Source organism: Schistocerca piceifrons, chromosome 3, assembly GCF_021461385.2.
Source record: "Schistocerca piceifrons isolate TAMUIC-IGC-003096 chromosome 3, iqSchPice1.1, whole genome shotgun sequence".
Classification (NCBI taxonomy): Eukaryota; Metazoa; Arthropoda; class Insecta; order Orthoptera; family Acrididae; genus Schistocerca; species Schistocerca piceifrons.
This window is the reverse complement of record NC_060140.1, coordinates 829,238,845-829,254,532: the sequence shown is the minus strand read 5'-3', so window position 1 is coordinate 829,254,532 and position 15,688 is coordinate 829,238,845. Positions and strand designations below refer to the sequence as shown.

Sequence of the window (15,688 nt, the reverse complement as noted above, 5' to 3'; positions counted from 1 at the left end):
TAGAGAAATACTATCACCACAGCATCCCATCAGAATCCACACTGAGAAAAAACTATTTACATACTTTATACAAAAATACATTGGGCAGGATAAGGGAAGATATAGGCGATTCATACATGTGGATCTCTGTCGATGAGACAACTGACGGACAAGGTTGATATGTGGCTAATTTCATTTTTGGATAGTTAGACCCTGACACTCGCTCAGTACCTACTCTGATCTGCGGCAAGGAGCTAAAAGAGACTAACCATGAAACATTTGCTCACTTTGTTAATAAAGCCCTCAAATTACTTTTCCCCAACAGTCTAGATGAAAATAAGCTACTTGTAATCTACACTGATGCAGCCACATATATGATTGCTGCTGTTAAATTGTTGAAAGTATTTTACCCACCCTTGCTCCATATCACATTTCTTGCCCATGCCATGAATCGTGTAACTGAGACTATACGCCTCGAATTTCCACATGTAAATAAGCTAGTTTCAATCATCAAAAAGGTTTTTATTAAAGCATCTACAAGAATCCAGTTATTTTGAGAGAGACTTCCCAACGTACCACTTCCACCAGAACCCATACTTACTTGCTGGAGAACGTGGCTAGATGCCGTGGAATATTACAGCAAGCATTTGGAAGACATTAAGAACATTGTTCTTAAATTGTGGGAGGAGGCAGTGAGCATTACTTCAGCTAAAGATCTTCTGTTTTCCAATGACACTGCATACATAAAATCTCATTATGCATTTTGGTCCCTATTATTAAAGCTCTAGGGTGTTCAGGGAAACCAGTCTACACGCAACTGTGATTTATAGAAGAGGTGACAGAAAAAATCAACTTGGTCCCAGGTTCTATTGGTATGAAAGTTAGTGAGAAACTAAAAGACAGTGTTACAATAAAACCCAGGACTGACCACCCTCTGCACAGTGGCTGATGTCTTACTAGGTAGATCACCAGAATATGCATGTGCAGTCCCATTGTGCCTAACACCACCATTTAAATATGCTCCGGTGACATCTGTTGATGTGGAACACTCATTCTCAGCATGTAACATGCTATTAACAGACAAGAGATGCAGTTTCTCAATGGAAAACCTGGAGTAAGTGTTAGTTATTTACTGTGGCTGTAATTATGAACATGGGAAATAATATGATGTGGATTTTTGTCAATCTGTTTATCTTTCCAAGCAATAAAATGTCAGATTTTGGTCACCTATTTTCGTATTTTTAAAACCTATTTTTGGAAGTGATAGAACCTATTTTAGGTACCTAATTTAAGATTTTTAGAACCTAAAAGTGCATGGTCTAGTCATCAGGTCATGCCCACCTATACTACCAACAAAGAGAACAGTTTTCGAATTATAAGTTCAACATAATCAATTATGTTGGGCTCAGTGCTGTCTGCTTAGGGTTAACATATGAGGCACATTTTCACTTGCATAAGTTTGTGAACAGATATTATGAGCTATTTTGGGATACTGGAAATAGTCATTCACATTTCCATGACCTGTACACACGCAGTGTGGTGTAGTGGTTAGTGCTGCTGGGTGGTGTGCTACTGGTCACTAATTCAAACCCAGTCACAAGCAATTATTTGTTATTTAGTATTTATCATTCCTGGAAGGTTCCTGAAATATCTTATGTTTGTATATTCTGGAATATTCTATGTGTGTATAAATGCTAGCATTCTGGAATATTCAGTGTTTGTATAAATAGGTGCACCCTCCATCCAGAAAGTCAGTTTTGTTCTGGCTGTACATTCATATTAGTAATAAATGTGCTCCCAGTTGTAAGTGTTGTATTTCACTGACATTGCTGCCTTCAGATTTTGGCTTGACTGTGCCTTCAGTGTGACACTGTTTGGTAGAAATGCCAGGTACTTCAAAAAATCCACATCACCATGATTCCAATTAAGCTATCACTTAGATAATTAGGAATCTAAATACAAGCAGTACATCATTCCGAAAATCCATATATTCAGCAGACAGATGAATTACAACACATTAGTAAGTCAGGTTCACATCAGACATCCATTGGTGTTTTCTGGAGATGCTGATCAGGACGCAACAAAACAGCTGGAACGATTCGTCTGAATGACAAAATACAATGGGTGGGCTGACATGATGTCTGTGGCAAATGTGTACGTTTACCTCTATGGCACAGCCCAGCAGTGGTTCAAAAGAGGACAATGAAGAGAAGCTCAGTAGCTGAGACAAATCCTAGGCTGAAATGAAAAAGAAATTTTGTAACAATCAACAGCAAATCTGCTTAGCAGAAAAGCGATTAAAGAACAGAACCCAGAATCATAGGTAAATGACAATTGCATATACCGAATTTTTTGGCCTTATGCAACATAGTGAGTCCAAATATGACAGAAACTGACAAAATCTCATATTTGATGAAAGGTGTCACTGAACATATATACCAAGTTCTTTTGGTAAAGGGTGTCAGAATGACACAGGAATCATCAAGTGGTGCCAGCAAATCGACGAATTGCAAAAGAAAAATGTTGAGTGAAAGATGTGTAACCAACTGCCGAATTTGGTCCCTAAGGCAGTTGTGAAAGACCACAATGAGTTTGCCTGCCTCAGAAGTCAGTTAGTAAGAGAAGGGATACAGTAGTGCATGGCAGCCAGAATTGTTGGACTGAGTCCAAAATAGGTAGCAGCCATGAATGTCGAATCCATACATCAAGAAGTAATAGAGAATGTTGAAGAATAGGTGTATTGAGCTTTAGCACCAATATCCACCACTAATAGAACATGCCATGAAAAATAGACTTAGCAAACTCAGATTTATACCACAACCGGCAAAATCGACCTGGCCAATGCAAATGCCATTAGCTCCCAAACCAAGTACAACGTCCCACCAAATAAGACATTATAGGCTACTTCAGAGAAAGAAGGTGAGTTTTTGATGAGCACTACACTACTGAGCAGGCAAGGAGATGGGTTGTCCCCTATCCTGTTCAACTTTGCCCTCGAGAAGATCGTACGCGAGACCTTCCAAGAGAACTAAGGGATTGAAATTGAGGGAAAGAGACTGGCATACTTAGCCTATGCAGACGACATCTGTTTACTCTCTAGGTCGGAAGAGGAGTTGGAGCAAATGACCAAAGCACTAAAGGAGGCTGCCAGCAAATTTGGGCTAAACATAAACGAAGCCAAGACAGAGTACCACGTTATGACGTGTGGTCATTGTCAGACTGCTGATCATCTACAATCACTGCAGGTTGGGGACCATTGCTACAACAGAGTGCAATAATTCAATTACCTAGGGGCACTTTTCACTGAGAACTCGTCATGTGAAGCAGAGATCAATGCCAAAATACAAGCAGGAAACTGATCTTACCACAGCCTAGCACAACTGCTTCAGTCCAAATATCTCTCCAGACAGTTCAAGATTCGACTGTACAAAACCCTGATCCAGCCTGTTGTTCTATATGGCTGTGAGACATGGAGTATCCAGAAACAGGACTTCCATAAGCACCTTTTTTTTGAGAGAAAAGTGCTTCGGAAGACCTTTGGTCCGGTTCTGGTTGCAGATGCAGGGGAATGGAGGACCAGATACAACCAAGAGCTTGAGGAACTATACCAGCTGCCCAACATAGCAGGAACTGTCAAAGCCAAACGAATGCAGTGGGCCGGCCACGTGGCCCGGATGGGGGATCACAGATGGCCTCGGAAGCTCCTGGATTTCACACCTACAGGAAAGAGACCGACAGGGAGACCCAAGAAGCGTTGGAGGGATGGACTCCATGAAGATTTAAACCAAGTGTCAATAGATGTGAATGGATGGTGGATAGCAGCATTGGACAGAATACAGTGGAGGAGAAAACTTGTAGATGCGTGCGGTCCACTGGGCCTGATCATGTAATAGTAGTAGTAGTACTACACTACCAGACATCAACCATCACAACAGTTCTATTCATGCCAGTCAACCTGTGGGATCAAGCCCATTGTTGTACCCTGTTTGAGATCACTCCCCCACTCACTACAATTATTTCCAGTTGTTGTACAGAGGTACCAGCCCTTTGCATAGCCACCATGGCCACGAAAACTGAACAAAGTGACCATCTGTGGAGGAGTGGCTGCCACAGGCACAAATCCTCCATGGACAACAGTCACAACAGTCATCAAGGTGTCAAGAAATCTCACTGAAATCATCATTGACAGACCACGTGCCTGGGCACTATTTAGCTCAGTAGCTTCTTTTTCTCTAATGCTTACAATCATCAGTTAAAGAAGACTATGTTCAGTGATATGAACGTGACTGTGCTGAAAGCTGCAATTGTGAAGCATGTCCAACTGCCAGGAACAGGTACTGCAAGAATAGCTATCAACGACAGAAAACAGTCCTTTGGATTTGTCATTTTAACAAAATGTAGCCATAATATTATTCTTAGATGGTGCAGTATCAGAGCACACATAACAAAAATTGTTCTTAACAGTTGTTTGCCGCTGAAGATGTAATTATCCTTCCATCATCAATAAGATTATTTTCAGTCTTCAGTCAAGATGCTCAGTAAAACTGTGAACCTTCTGTCATTTGCCAAAAGTTACTCAGGTTCACAAAGGAAATCCACATGCCAGTGACAATCATAAGGATTGTAGGTGGTCAATGAGAACTCTGGATCAATAGTTTTCATAAGCAACCACAACTTATGCCTTCAAAACCAGAGTGGAAAAAAGATAGACAAAATGGCCCATGGTAAAACACTGAATCAACACTGAGAATCGGCCACCAATTTACCAGTGCTCGTTTGGAGCATCACCAGATGAACGACAGATAATCCATGAGGAAGTGGAGAAGATGCTGCAAGATTACATGATCGGATGTTCAGAGGGTCCTTGGTTCTCTACTATAGCCCTTGTGAAGGGTGGCATATTTGTTTCCTCATCAAATACCAATGACTGAACAAGACATGAAGAAAGATGTCTATCCACTGCTGAACACTGATGACTCCTTCAAAGGAGCAACGTATTTCTCCTGCACACTGGCTACTGGCAAAACAAGGTTGATGAGACTGACCGGGAAAAGACTGCCTTCACAAATCTTGACAGTCTCTATGAGTTTGAAGTTATGCCATTTGGATTGTGTCACGTTCCAGCCACCAACAAAAGTATGATGGACAAGCTACTTTGACACCTTAAATGGACAACATGTCTTTGATATCTGTATGGCACTGTCATTTTATTCAAAGACATTTGAAGAACATCTCAGGCACCTGACAATCATCTTGAAGTATGTTCAGACTGCAAGCCTCTATCTGAATCCAAAAAGCGCTCCTTCATCACCCAAGAAATACAAATCATCAGGAATTTAGTGAATGCTGATGGGATCTGTACCTATCCCGAGAAAATAAGAACAGTCAGATTTCCTGATTCCTCGGCACTTTATGACAGATTGCTCATTCAACCTCCCTACTCCTGTCCTGTCACTGGCATCCCCTACACTATCAAAGGCAGGGCCCCTGTGAAAGCGGTCATGTTACCTCCAAACTTATCTGCAATCACTGTGTCACATTTTACATGGGTAAGATAACCAACAAGGTGTTTGTATGAATGGCCACCGCCAATCTGTGGCCAAGAGACAGCTGGACCACCCAGTTGCAGAACAAACTTGCCAAAACGATGTGCATCACTTTAATGACTGCTTCACACCCTTTGCCATCTGGATTCTTTCTACCAACACCAGAATTTCTGAACTGTACAGGCAGAAAATTTCCCTACAACATACCCTTCATTCCCATAACCCCACTGACATGCCTTTTATATGCTGCCAATGCACCTTCAAGTCCCTTCCTCTTCTCTATTTCGCTCCTCTATCTTAATGCAATGCAACCCCCCCCCCCCCCCCCCACTGCTCCCCAAACACACACACACACACACACACACACACACACACTCCCAGTGCTGTGTGGAAATTCTACTTCTGAATGAGGACTCTGTCCAGGAGCTAACAATATTTCTAGTATTATTCTTTTTCATCTTACTTGTCTCTGATTCAGCACCTCCTCTGTGTGGTGAACAGCAGTCTATCCTTTTCTCCTTTCCATATTGTTGATGTTTTAAAATAATTGTGATAACACTGTGGCTTCCGGGTATCAACTGCCTTTATGGGGTTGACATAACTTGAAAGTCCAGGATGAAATAACAATATTATGAAAAGAATGGACTGCTACTCATCATACAAGGGAGACAAAGGGTCACAGACAGGCACAAGGAGACTGCTATACATTTAAGTTTCCAGCCAAAATGCCTTCTTCTGATGTAGAAAGCACACACACATTCACAAAAGTACAACTCACACACACATGACCACTGTCTCCAGCCGCAGCACCCAGAGACAGTGGTCGTGTGTGCGTGAGTTGTGCTTGTGTGTGTCTTCTACTTTACAAGAAGGATTTTTGACCATAAGCTAAAATGTATAGCAGTCTTTTTGTTGTGCCTGTCTGTAACTCAGTGTTTCCTCTGTGTGATGAGAAGCAATCTATTTTGGATTTCAGCCACTGTAAATATTTAATTGCTAATATGTTGCTAAATATTTATGCTGTTTACATTTGTAATTGTTTCCTATGTAAATGAAACACTGAAGCAATAAAATTTAGGTCTTTTCCACATTTCTTTGTACACCCATCATGCTAGGTTCAAACACTGACAAAATACATAAGTAGAAAGGCTGTTGTTTTCTTCAGTGATTACTTCTATCATTTTTATGGTCTTATATGGCATATGGTTTAAGTTAATCCAAGCAGAACTGATAATGAATGTGAAACTGGTTCCAGGGCATTTGTAATTTCCTGTTTCTAATGGTACACATAATGATCTGCTGAATTATCTAATGGGCTGCAAATACAGTCCTTTGGTTCATTAAGAGCAACCTGGTCACTTTCTGAATCCAGTTCTGTGTAATCAGCATTATACGACTATTTTCACATGGCAGTTGTAGACATATAAAATATTTCAACTCACTACACTTGTTGTTATAAACTACTATTACAACATTTGTTTGGATGGGAAAAAAGACATCAAAGAGGTAAGTGTTCTAGAAAATTAAATTAAATGCAGTGCTACATCTGACACATATTCAGGTAATTCCCTATCCAGATTCAAGATTAATGTTTGAAGCGAGTTATTCAGATCATAATTTTCCATGCACCCATAAAATTGAGTTCTACCATTACTGATACAGTAAGCATAGAAATTTTTCATGCTGTCAGGCAAGTTCTTGCTAAGGACTTTGGAAAACACATCAAGGTAGCTGCTTCTACTAGAAGGCAACACTGGTTTCCAAGAAGACAGAGGCCAGGAAGGGTACAAGACAGATTACAACCACTTACTACAGCAACAAATATATTGCGCACCAAAATACTTCCGAGTAGTCCGCATTGGTGGCCTAGTGCTTCGGCACCTACAGCAGCTTGATCCACACCCTATGCGCCGGTGAACTGACGGGCAAGACAGTAAATATTTGGATGAGGTGACAGTAAATATTGGGGTGTCTGCAAAAGATATATGTCTCAAAAAATTATAAGTCATGAGCTTCATAAAAATTGCTGAGCTCACTAAGTCACTAACTTGCAGTGCTGCTATAACTGTGTCTTTTCAAAAAATGTAAATACTGTTAAGTGAGTTCAGTATGTTAGTAATACGGACTTCTGAGTAACCTCAGTTAAAAAGAATATCATTTCTTTCCTTATATGGTTGTATGTTAAATTTTTGCCATCTTTCTGAAAAACATAGATGCAGGAATGTAAAATTAAGTTGATTTGTGTAATACTATAAATGTAAGAAAATTTGTGTTTAACAAATGCTTGAGTTATTTCTGCCAACAAAGCACATGAGAAAAAAAAGTTAATGCTGTACAAAATGATGAGGAATTGTGCTTTGAATATTAAAAAAAGGAAACTGTAAGAGACAAATGTTTATCAGCCTGTTACAATACTTTCTTTGCAGATGTAAAAACGTTACATATGTAAAAATACTGCCATTATGTATAATCATAATTATAGAGAAACGTACAAGTTGGAGGTTATGTTATGGAAAAGGCTTTGTCTTCATATGCATGCTATAAGAAAAATATAGCCCAATAACTGAAATGAAAGAATGAAGTGTATTAGAAATTAAAAAATAATGATAAGCAGATTTTGTAAATACAGCAGATTTTTTTATTTTGAACACATGATTGGGTCATGATAATGGGCAGTATGAAAGACAGTGACGTGCAGATGACTGATTAAGTGAAATAGATAAATAGAACGTTAAATAAAAACATAAATTTTTCAGCAAAAGTTGCAGGGAATGATGACAGAGTACTCAGAGTCTAGGGAAGAATTTTCAGGACAAATTAGGAAAATGTGTACAACGAGGGCCGAATACATGCCATATAGAGAGCTTCTACAGTTGGCTTTGCAAGAAGTGGGATATAGCAAATGTCTCAGTTAGAATATCAAGTAAATACTTTAAAGCACTGTTTAAACTACAAGAATTGATTGTGAAAATGGAGGAAACAGATAAAGAGATGATTATGAAGAGGTCCACAATGTATAAAAAGAAGGTAATAAGAGAAATGTCAGAATTCTTGGATGATAAGAATAGAAAATTGCTTCAGTAACAATAGATGTGAAATTCCTCAAGCTATCTTGCAAAGCTGGGTGGATGGTTTAGTAGAAAATACACAGGGTGAATCACTTAAAACTTGCACCGCAAATGTTGTGGAAATGGAAAGTGCTATTGGTGTGTGATATTTACGGAATGAATTGGTTGTCAGGGGGTAATATTGTGAGCCAATCAACAGATTGCAGTAATATTTACAAAGTGTGATTTTTGTTCAAACATATTCACATTAACAAGCTAAAGGTATTGTAAATTAGAATGTCAGTAGTGTTTGTTACAGGAGTCCACTACGAGTCATTTATGAGATATTGTATTTTGTAAAGTTCTCACATCTACACTTGTACAATACCTGTTGTAGCACACACTAAAGAGCAACACAAGTGCATGCACTAGTTATGTGGATTCAGTAATGAAACAGCTGACCATCACAGGTTGTACTCAGATTGACCACTGGCAGTTGCAATACACTTTCAGTCTGGTATTGAATGACTGCTGCAACCATGCTAGCATTTCAGTGGGAATGTACTACCAGGCTGCAGAAATATATCATTGCATATCATTTGGTGTAGTTGCTATGCCCCTTGTAGACAGCATCTTTCAGCTATCCCAACAGAAAAAAGTCTACAGGTGACATATCTGTGGAGTGGGCTGGCCAATGTACAAGTCCTCTGCATCCAATCCAGTGATTTGGAAATAATTCGTGAATACATGATGTAGTACTTTATGCACTATAGACTGGACACCCATCATGTTGGTGCTACAAATTCCCCCTAGTCTGCAGAGGAATATCTTCTACTATCAGTGGAAGATGGCCTGTTAAGAAGCTGTGATACTTGTGCACATTCAACTCCTATAAACTGGTGGTTCACTATCTCACACTACATGTCTGCACTCCACCTGATGAAGCCAGTGGGGATTGTCAACAGACCAATAGTGCACATTTTGGTGATTTACCTGGCCATGATTGGTAAACGTGTCTTTATCACTAAACAAGATACATCTGGAGTATCTTCCCATAATGCCCATGCGCATAAGTTAGCACTATTCTCATAATGATTTCCATGTAGTCCTGATGGAGAGAGATATGATAGGGATGGAACATACGTCAATGGAGAATGTTTAGGACACTTGCCTCATTCTGCCACTTCCTCATGTGGTTGTGTGTGAGCTAACATGTGGATCAAATGCAGCATCAGTAAGAACATTAATTTCCCCTTCTTCTGTCATCAAGCTTTTTTCTTCTATTACATTGGCTAGGTGTTACACTACCACTTTCACATAACCAGGTGAAGAGGTTGATAAATAATTGCCGACACTGTTGACATCTACTGAGATATCTTGCCACCTATACCGAACAAGAACGAACTGTATTTTTCCTACACTCTCCATTTACCAATGAGAATGTTGTCTTTTTCTGCATTGGTAAATCCCATCGTCCACTAATGACCTACTGTTTGGACTGTCAAGCACTAACTGACTAGCAACTTGCAGTGCACTCAAGAAACACACAAGCACACCATAAGCAAACATAACAACATTGTACCTAGCAACTGCCCAGGCTCAGTGGCACAAACAAGAGCGGGTGAGGAAATCTGCACAGTACTACATCTCATAAATGACTCGCACTAGATTCCTGCAATAAACACCACTGACATTCTAATTTACCCTATTTTTATTTGTTAATGTGAACAGGCATGGTTCTATTTAAAAAGTATATGTTTGCACAAAAATACACTTTCTAAGTATTATTACAATCTATGTGTTGGCTACCAATACTGGTCACCGACTACCAATCCATCCTGTGAAAATTGCACATTAATAGCAGTTTCTGTCTCCACAGTATTTGTGGTGCAAGTTTTAGGTGAGTCACCTTGTATATGATCTGGATGTGTAACTGAAAGAACACCAGTAAAAATAGCCCAGTGTTAAGATGTGGAAATCAAAACAAAAGCTGTGTGATAGTTTAACCAGAAAAATAAAAATAATGAGCTGACATAAAGATGTGGAAATCAAAACAAAAGCTGTGTGATACTTTAACCAGAGAAATAAAAATAAGGAGCTAACATATGCAGTATATAAAAAACAGTCTTCAGACAAACATGAATAAATACTAGAAGTCTAATCAAAACATATCACAAGGTAAACAGGATATGACAGTATCTTGAGTGAACAAAAAATATGCGGAACAAAATAAACGAATGTTAGTACTGCATGAGGTCTTACAGTTCTCAAAAAAAATCTTCAAACATGGAGACATTTCTGTACCATAATGTTTCTTACATAGTTTCAATTATCAGTACTTCATTCCCATAAAAAAAGAGTATGGCATTTGTAGTAAAAGAAATAGACTATAGTGTTATACAATGGAAAATACTGATCTCAAGAAATTCAGTGCATGGTGAAAAATATGACATTGATTTTGAAAGTTATTTTATTCAAATGGTTGCTCAGAAAAACTACACCATGGAAGAAAAATAACTGTTATCCTCCCATCCTTAAATGAAAAAAGGGAGAATTTACTAGGTTTAATATATTATCTTCTGGGAAATGAAAAACACACACAAGCTCATACATACACATGCAAGATATAAGTAACATATCTGGCAGTCTTTTAGATTCGACAAATAATGATATTACACTGTGAAAGGAAATTCAACAGAAAGAGGCAAGGACTGTCATATTAGTTCTCAGAATCTGTGTGAAATACATCAAATGGAAGCAGATAATAGAAATAAAGACATTCAGAATCTAAAAAATGCCAGAAGACGAGAGAGAGAGTGCGTACAAGGAGATGAAAACATTTTAAAGACAGAAATTCTGATCAGATTTCTTAAACATAAAACTGACACTGCTATGTGAGGTATCTTCAAACAAGTACCTGATGTACAATAATTTGGGAGTGAGTAAAATGAATTTAACTTATTTCTAGCTGTTCTGGTTCATATTAAACTTGTAAAAAATTGAAGTAAAAGCATTATGATACTTTTTTAAATTTTGGCTGAACAACACACTTTCTGATGAGTTTAGAAATGTTTTCAGTGATGTGTTAGTTGCTGAGGTGCAGTCAGGTAATTAGACCAGTATTTTAAGTCTTATTATGTGGAGGCAGTATTTCCTATGGATAAATAAGTTGAGACAAATGGCCATTGCAGTCACTGCTATGATACCAAATGCAAGGGGCACCTGATTAGATATGGAAAATTTCATTTAAAGAAAAGAATGATCGGTCAAGGAAAAATGTTAGTAGTCCATATGGTTGTAGAATTAAAAATGATGTGTAAATTACTTTGGCAGGCAAAGAACAGTAATGAATTTTGTTGTTTGTCAGGGTAAAGAAAGGAAGAGGAACTGTACTGTATTGTGTGAATATGAGACTGTTTTGTGGGACATTTCAACTTATGGCTTTAGTGGGAAAGAGACTGAAGTCATAAAGCCAGGGGTGTTACAGCAGTTGAGAACAGTTATATTTTGGCAGATGAGATAACAAAAATATGGCTGTTGTCAAAGTGGTCAACACAACATTAATACATGACACAGTACTGACATAATTATACTGCTTTTCATTGCATTATTATTCAGTAGTTTACAGTTAATGACTATATAACACATTAGACTAAAGTTTTGTCTTTGTGGGGATCCACAGCCTCCAGATGCTTAATAAACGTAAACATGATCTGTAGTAGGCTGTAACATGATTTTACTTAACCATGTGGTTAGCTAATTTTGACTACTTGTCATATTAGAAGTCCTTGACAACGACAAGTAGTTGAAATTAGCTAATCACACGATTAAATAAACATCATGTCACTGCCTACTACAGACCCTTTTTACATTTATTAAACATTAGATTTTATCACCAAATTTATAATTATCCTAGTTTCCTTACTCTTAAGTGCTTTGCTACAGGTAAACCATGTATTTAAATTTGGTGATGCTTTTCAGAAATAGACTCAGCGTACTGCTTTGTAACTTGTTTCAGGCCTGAATCTCCTATAGTAACAAATGTGTTTCAATACTCACAGTGACAACAACATGAACCTGAGAAACCCAATTAATTGCACTACATTTTATTTACGAACAATAAACTGCCATCTTTTAAGATCCAAATATATTTTAGGAACTTAATTAGAGTTATAACCAGATCATTTCTTTTATTACAGAACAGAGCAGGGAGGATATTCAAGTGTAGGCTTTATTGTAAGTAGGAAAACCAAAAACAATATTATATGTCTAGACGCAGTCTATCGAAGCTATAAAGGCTAGCGTATAGCTCAGTTTAGGTAGTTGCAACACTGAATCTTTATAGTTGTGGAGACATGAGGTATTGCACATTTCACATATGAGTGTGGTTCTGTTAGTCTTAGCTATTTTTTTTCACGATATAGAGTTGATAATATGCATTATTTTATGGAGTTCAGAATAACAGTTCTGTGGGACTCAAATTTTCATGTTTTACTTATACAAAATTCTAAATTATAAAGACATATTTGTCTATGATGAAAATAGAGACTAATCTCACAAAAACTGTATGATAGCATTATAAAGTAAGTTTCATAATTACAACTTACCAAGGAATAATTGCTAGAAACAATGTAAGGTAAGTACGAAAATGTGTTTTTGCAAAGGGTGATGGATGGTCACAAAGTTGTAATTATTATCTAAAAAATGAAGTTACTGTTTTTTTTGCTTAGTTTGCAGGAATATGTCTGCAGCCCTGGTACACATTGATTCCTTGTACCCAAGTATCACAGGACACAACTAGAGACCCAAAAACAAAGTGGTGCACTATCATATGACACAATGGTTAGCTGACACAGACACTTAGTGTGCTCAAACAAACCTGAATGATGAAATGTGAAGGGACACCCTCCTCTAACATTACCTTCATTCAACAGAAGTAGAAGTTATCGATACCGAAAAGACTTTCTACCTTTCAAACAGATTAATATTATGTCAGATGCTTAACTGAAAGAATTTCACGTGATTTTGCGTACAATGTGTTATGTTTCAGGCTAAAATGTATAAACATAAATCACTTTATTTTCTTTGTTACAATCAATATGTACTAACTCTGTATGTACAGTTAAAATTAGTTTTATTTTAGAAACATTTGAAATTACGAAATATCTGACATACTGAAAATTCCTATTATTAATTTCACAATCTGATACTAATTATTGAATTTATTTCTGGATTCATTTATTAAATAATAATAGAAATTCATTTGTCAACAAAATTTGTAGACTCTTGGGAGTATTGTTAGTAGCACAGAATGGATTAGTAGTGGGCATGCCTCTGATGTGATCAGATGTGTTTTTGTGTTTGGCGATAACAATGTAATTTTTGATAATGAAGTGGAAATTGTAAAGACAGTGCAAGAGAGAAAATTGTGAAAAAATAAAAATCAATATAAAAACAGGCAATTCTTCAGTAGTTATCATAACATTTGGAACCATGAAAATCTATAAAGTCAAAGATTTCAGCCTCAAGATCAACCCCTAGAAGTGACGAACTGGAGCCAACAGTGAGAAAAGAAGGTAAGTAAAAAAAAATTTTTTTCTTTTTATAAATATTACTCCTCTTGAAGCTTATTAAAAGAATCTACTATAAAATGAGTGAAAATCAACAGGTGATGGGGAGGGTAAGATTACAAGTGGCAGACAATCTGTGTGGTCGACATAGCATTTGGCAAATGGTACATCACAATCGAAATGATAGTGAAAAAAATGATAATCAGTCATGGATTAGTTTCCAAAGTCTTCCATAACATTTGGAACATGTCAAAAGTTGCTGCCTACTGAGTTTCATGACTGCTCACACCCATTCAAAAAGATTGCTGAACAGAGGGAGCAGTGGGAATCTTGCCACCGTGTCCAGCCAATCCAGATATCTTCTGCAGCTGTGTAATCACCATGACCCAAGAGAAAAAGGAGTACATCATACAGTGGAAACATGTCAATTCACCACCACTGAAAAAGGTGAAGTTCCAGTCATCATTGCACAAGGCAATCCTCAATGTTTTTAGGGACTCCCACTGTGTTGTGTTAACTTATCATGTTCATAAAGGGCAAACTGTCACAGGAGATACTACTGAAATTTCCTGATGTCAATACGGGAAGCTGTCAAGATAGAACATTGTAACTCTCCAGGAGGCTGTGAAACATGCTGCTGCTTTGCGCTGTCAAATTTTGACTCATTCCTTATAATTTCCTTACATTGTAGTTTTTTTTTTTTTTTTTTTTTTTTTTTTTTTTTTTTTTTTTGTTTTTTTTTGCGTGGAACTCTGTGAGTCTTCCTCTTTCTTCAGATGAAGAAACCTTTGTGTGGCTGGCATTTACAGAATGCTGATGAGGTGATTTTCAAGGTGTAACAGTTCCTGAAAAGCCAAAATACCAACTCCTGCTACTAACACCTCCACCAAGTTATCCATCATTGGGATAAATATTTCACATTCAAGGGTGAAAAAGTAGAGAAGGGTTAACACCAAGTTTCATTGGCACAGATTGATTTTTTTAAATTTCATGAACAGTCATAGATAAACACAATGCTATGATAACAAAACAGAAGACATCCAATGAATGGACCAAAAATGGAAAAGAGTACAATGGTACAGCCTCCCCCAGGACTCATATGAAATGTCCAATATCATATATCACATCATCTATATCATATATCTATATCATATATATATATCACATCATCTTTGTTTATATATCTAAAAAGAAAGATGATGAAACTTACCAAACAAAAGCGCTGGCAGGTCGACAGACACACAAACACAAACAAACACAAACATACACACAAAATTCTAGCTTTCGCAACCAATGGTTGCCTCGTCAGGAAAGAGGGAAGGAGAAGGAAAGACAAAAGGATATGGGTTTTAAGGGAGAGGGTAAGGAGTCATTCCAATCCCGGGAGCGGAAAGACTTACCTTAGGGGGAAAAAAGGACAGGTATACACTCGCACACACACACATATCCATCCACACATACACAGACACAAGCAGACATTTGTAAAGGCCTTTACAAATGTCTGCTTGTGTCTGTGTATGTGTGGATGGATATGTGTGTGTGTGCG

General features: G+C 37.7%; 1 protein-coding gene across 2 annotated transcripts in view; it reads right to left on the bottom strand.

Moving 5' to 3' along the window:
• Nucleotides 1-15,688, bottom strand: part of LOC124789651 — a 185,546-nt gene that overhangs the window by 9,702 nt on the left and 160,156 nt on the right. The window contains exon 4 of one of the 2 annotated variants that reach the window (XM_047257084.1): nucleotides 7,360-7,443. The exons of the other annotated variant lie outside the window; for it this stretch is intronic. Within the exon in view, the coding sequence (XP_047113040.1) occupies nucleotides 7,360-7,443 (84 nt within the window). The remainder of the gene's footprint in view (nucleotides 1-7,359; nucleotides 7,444-15,688) is intronic. 2 annotated transcript variants of the gene reach the window in all.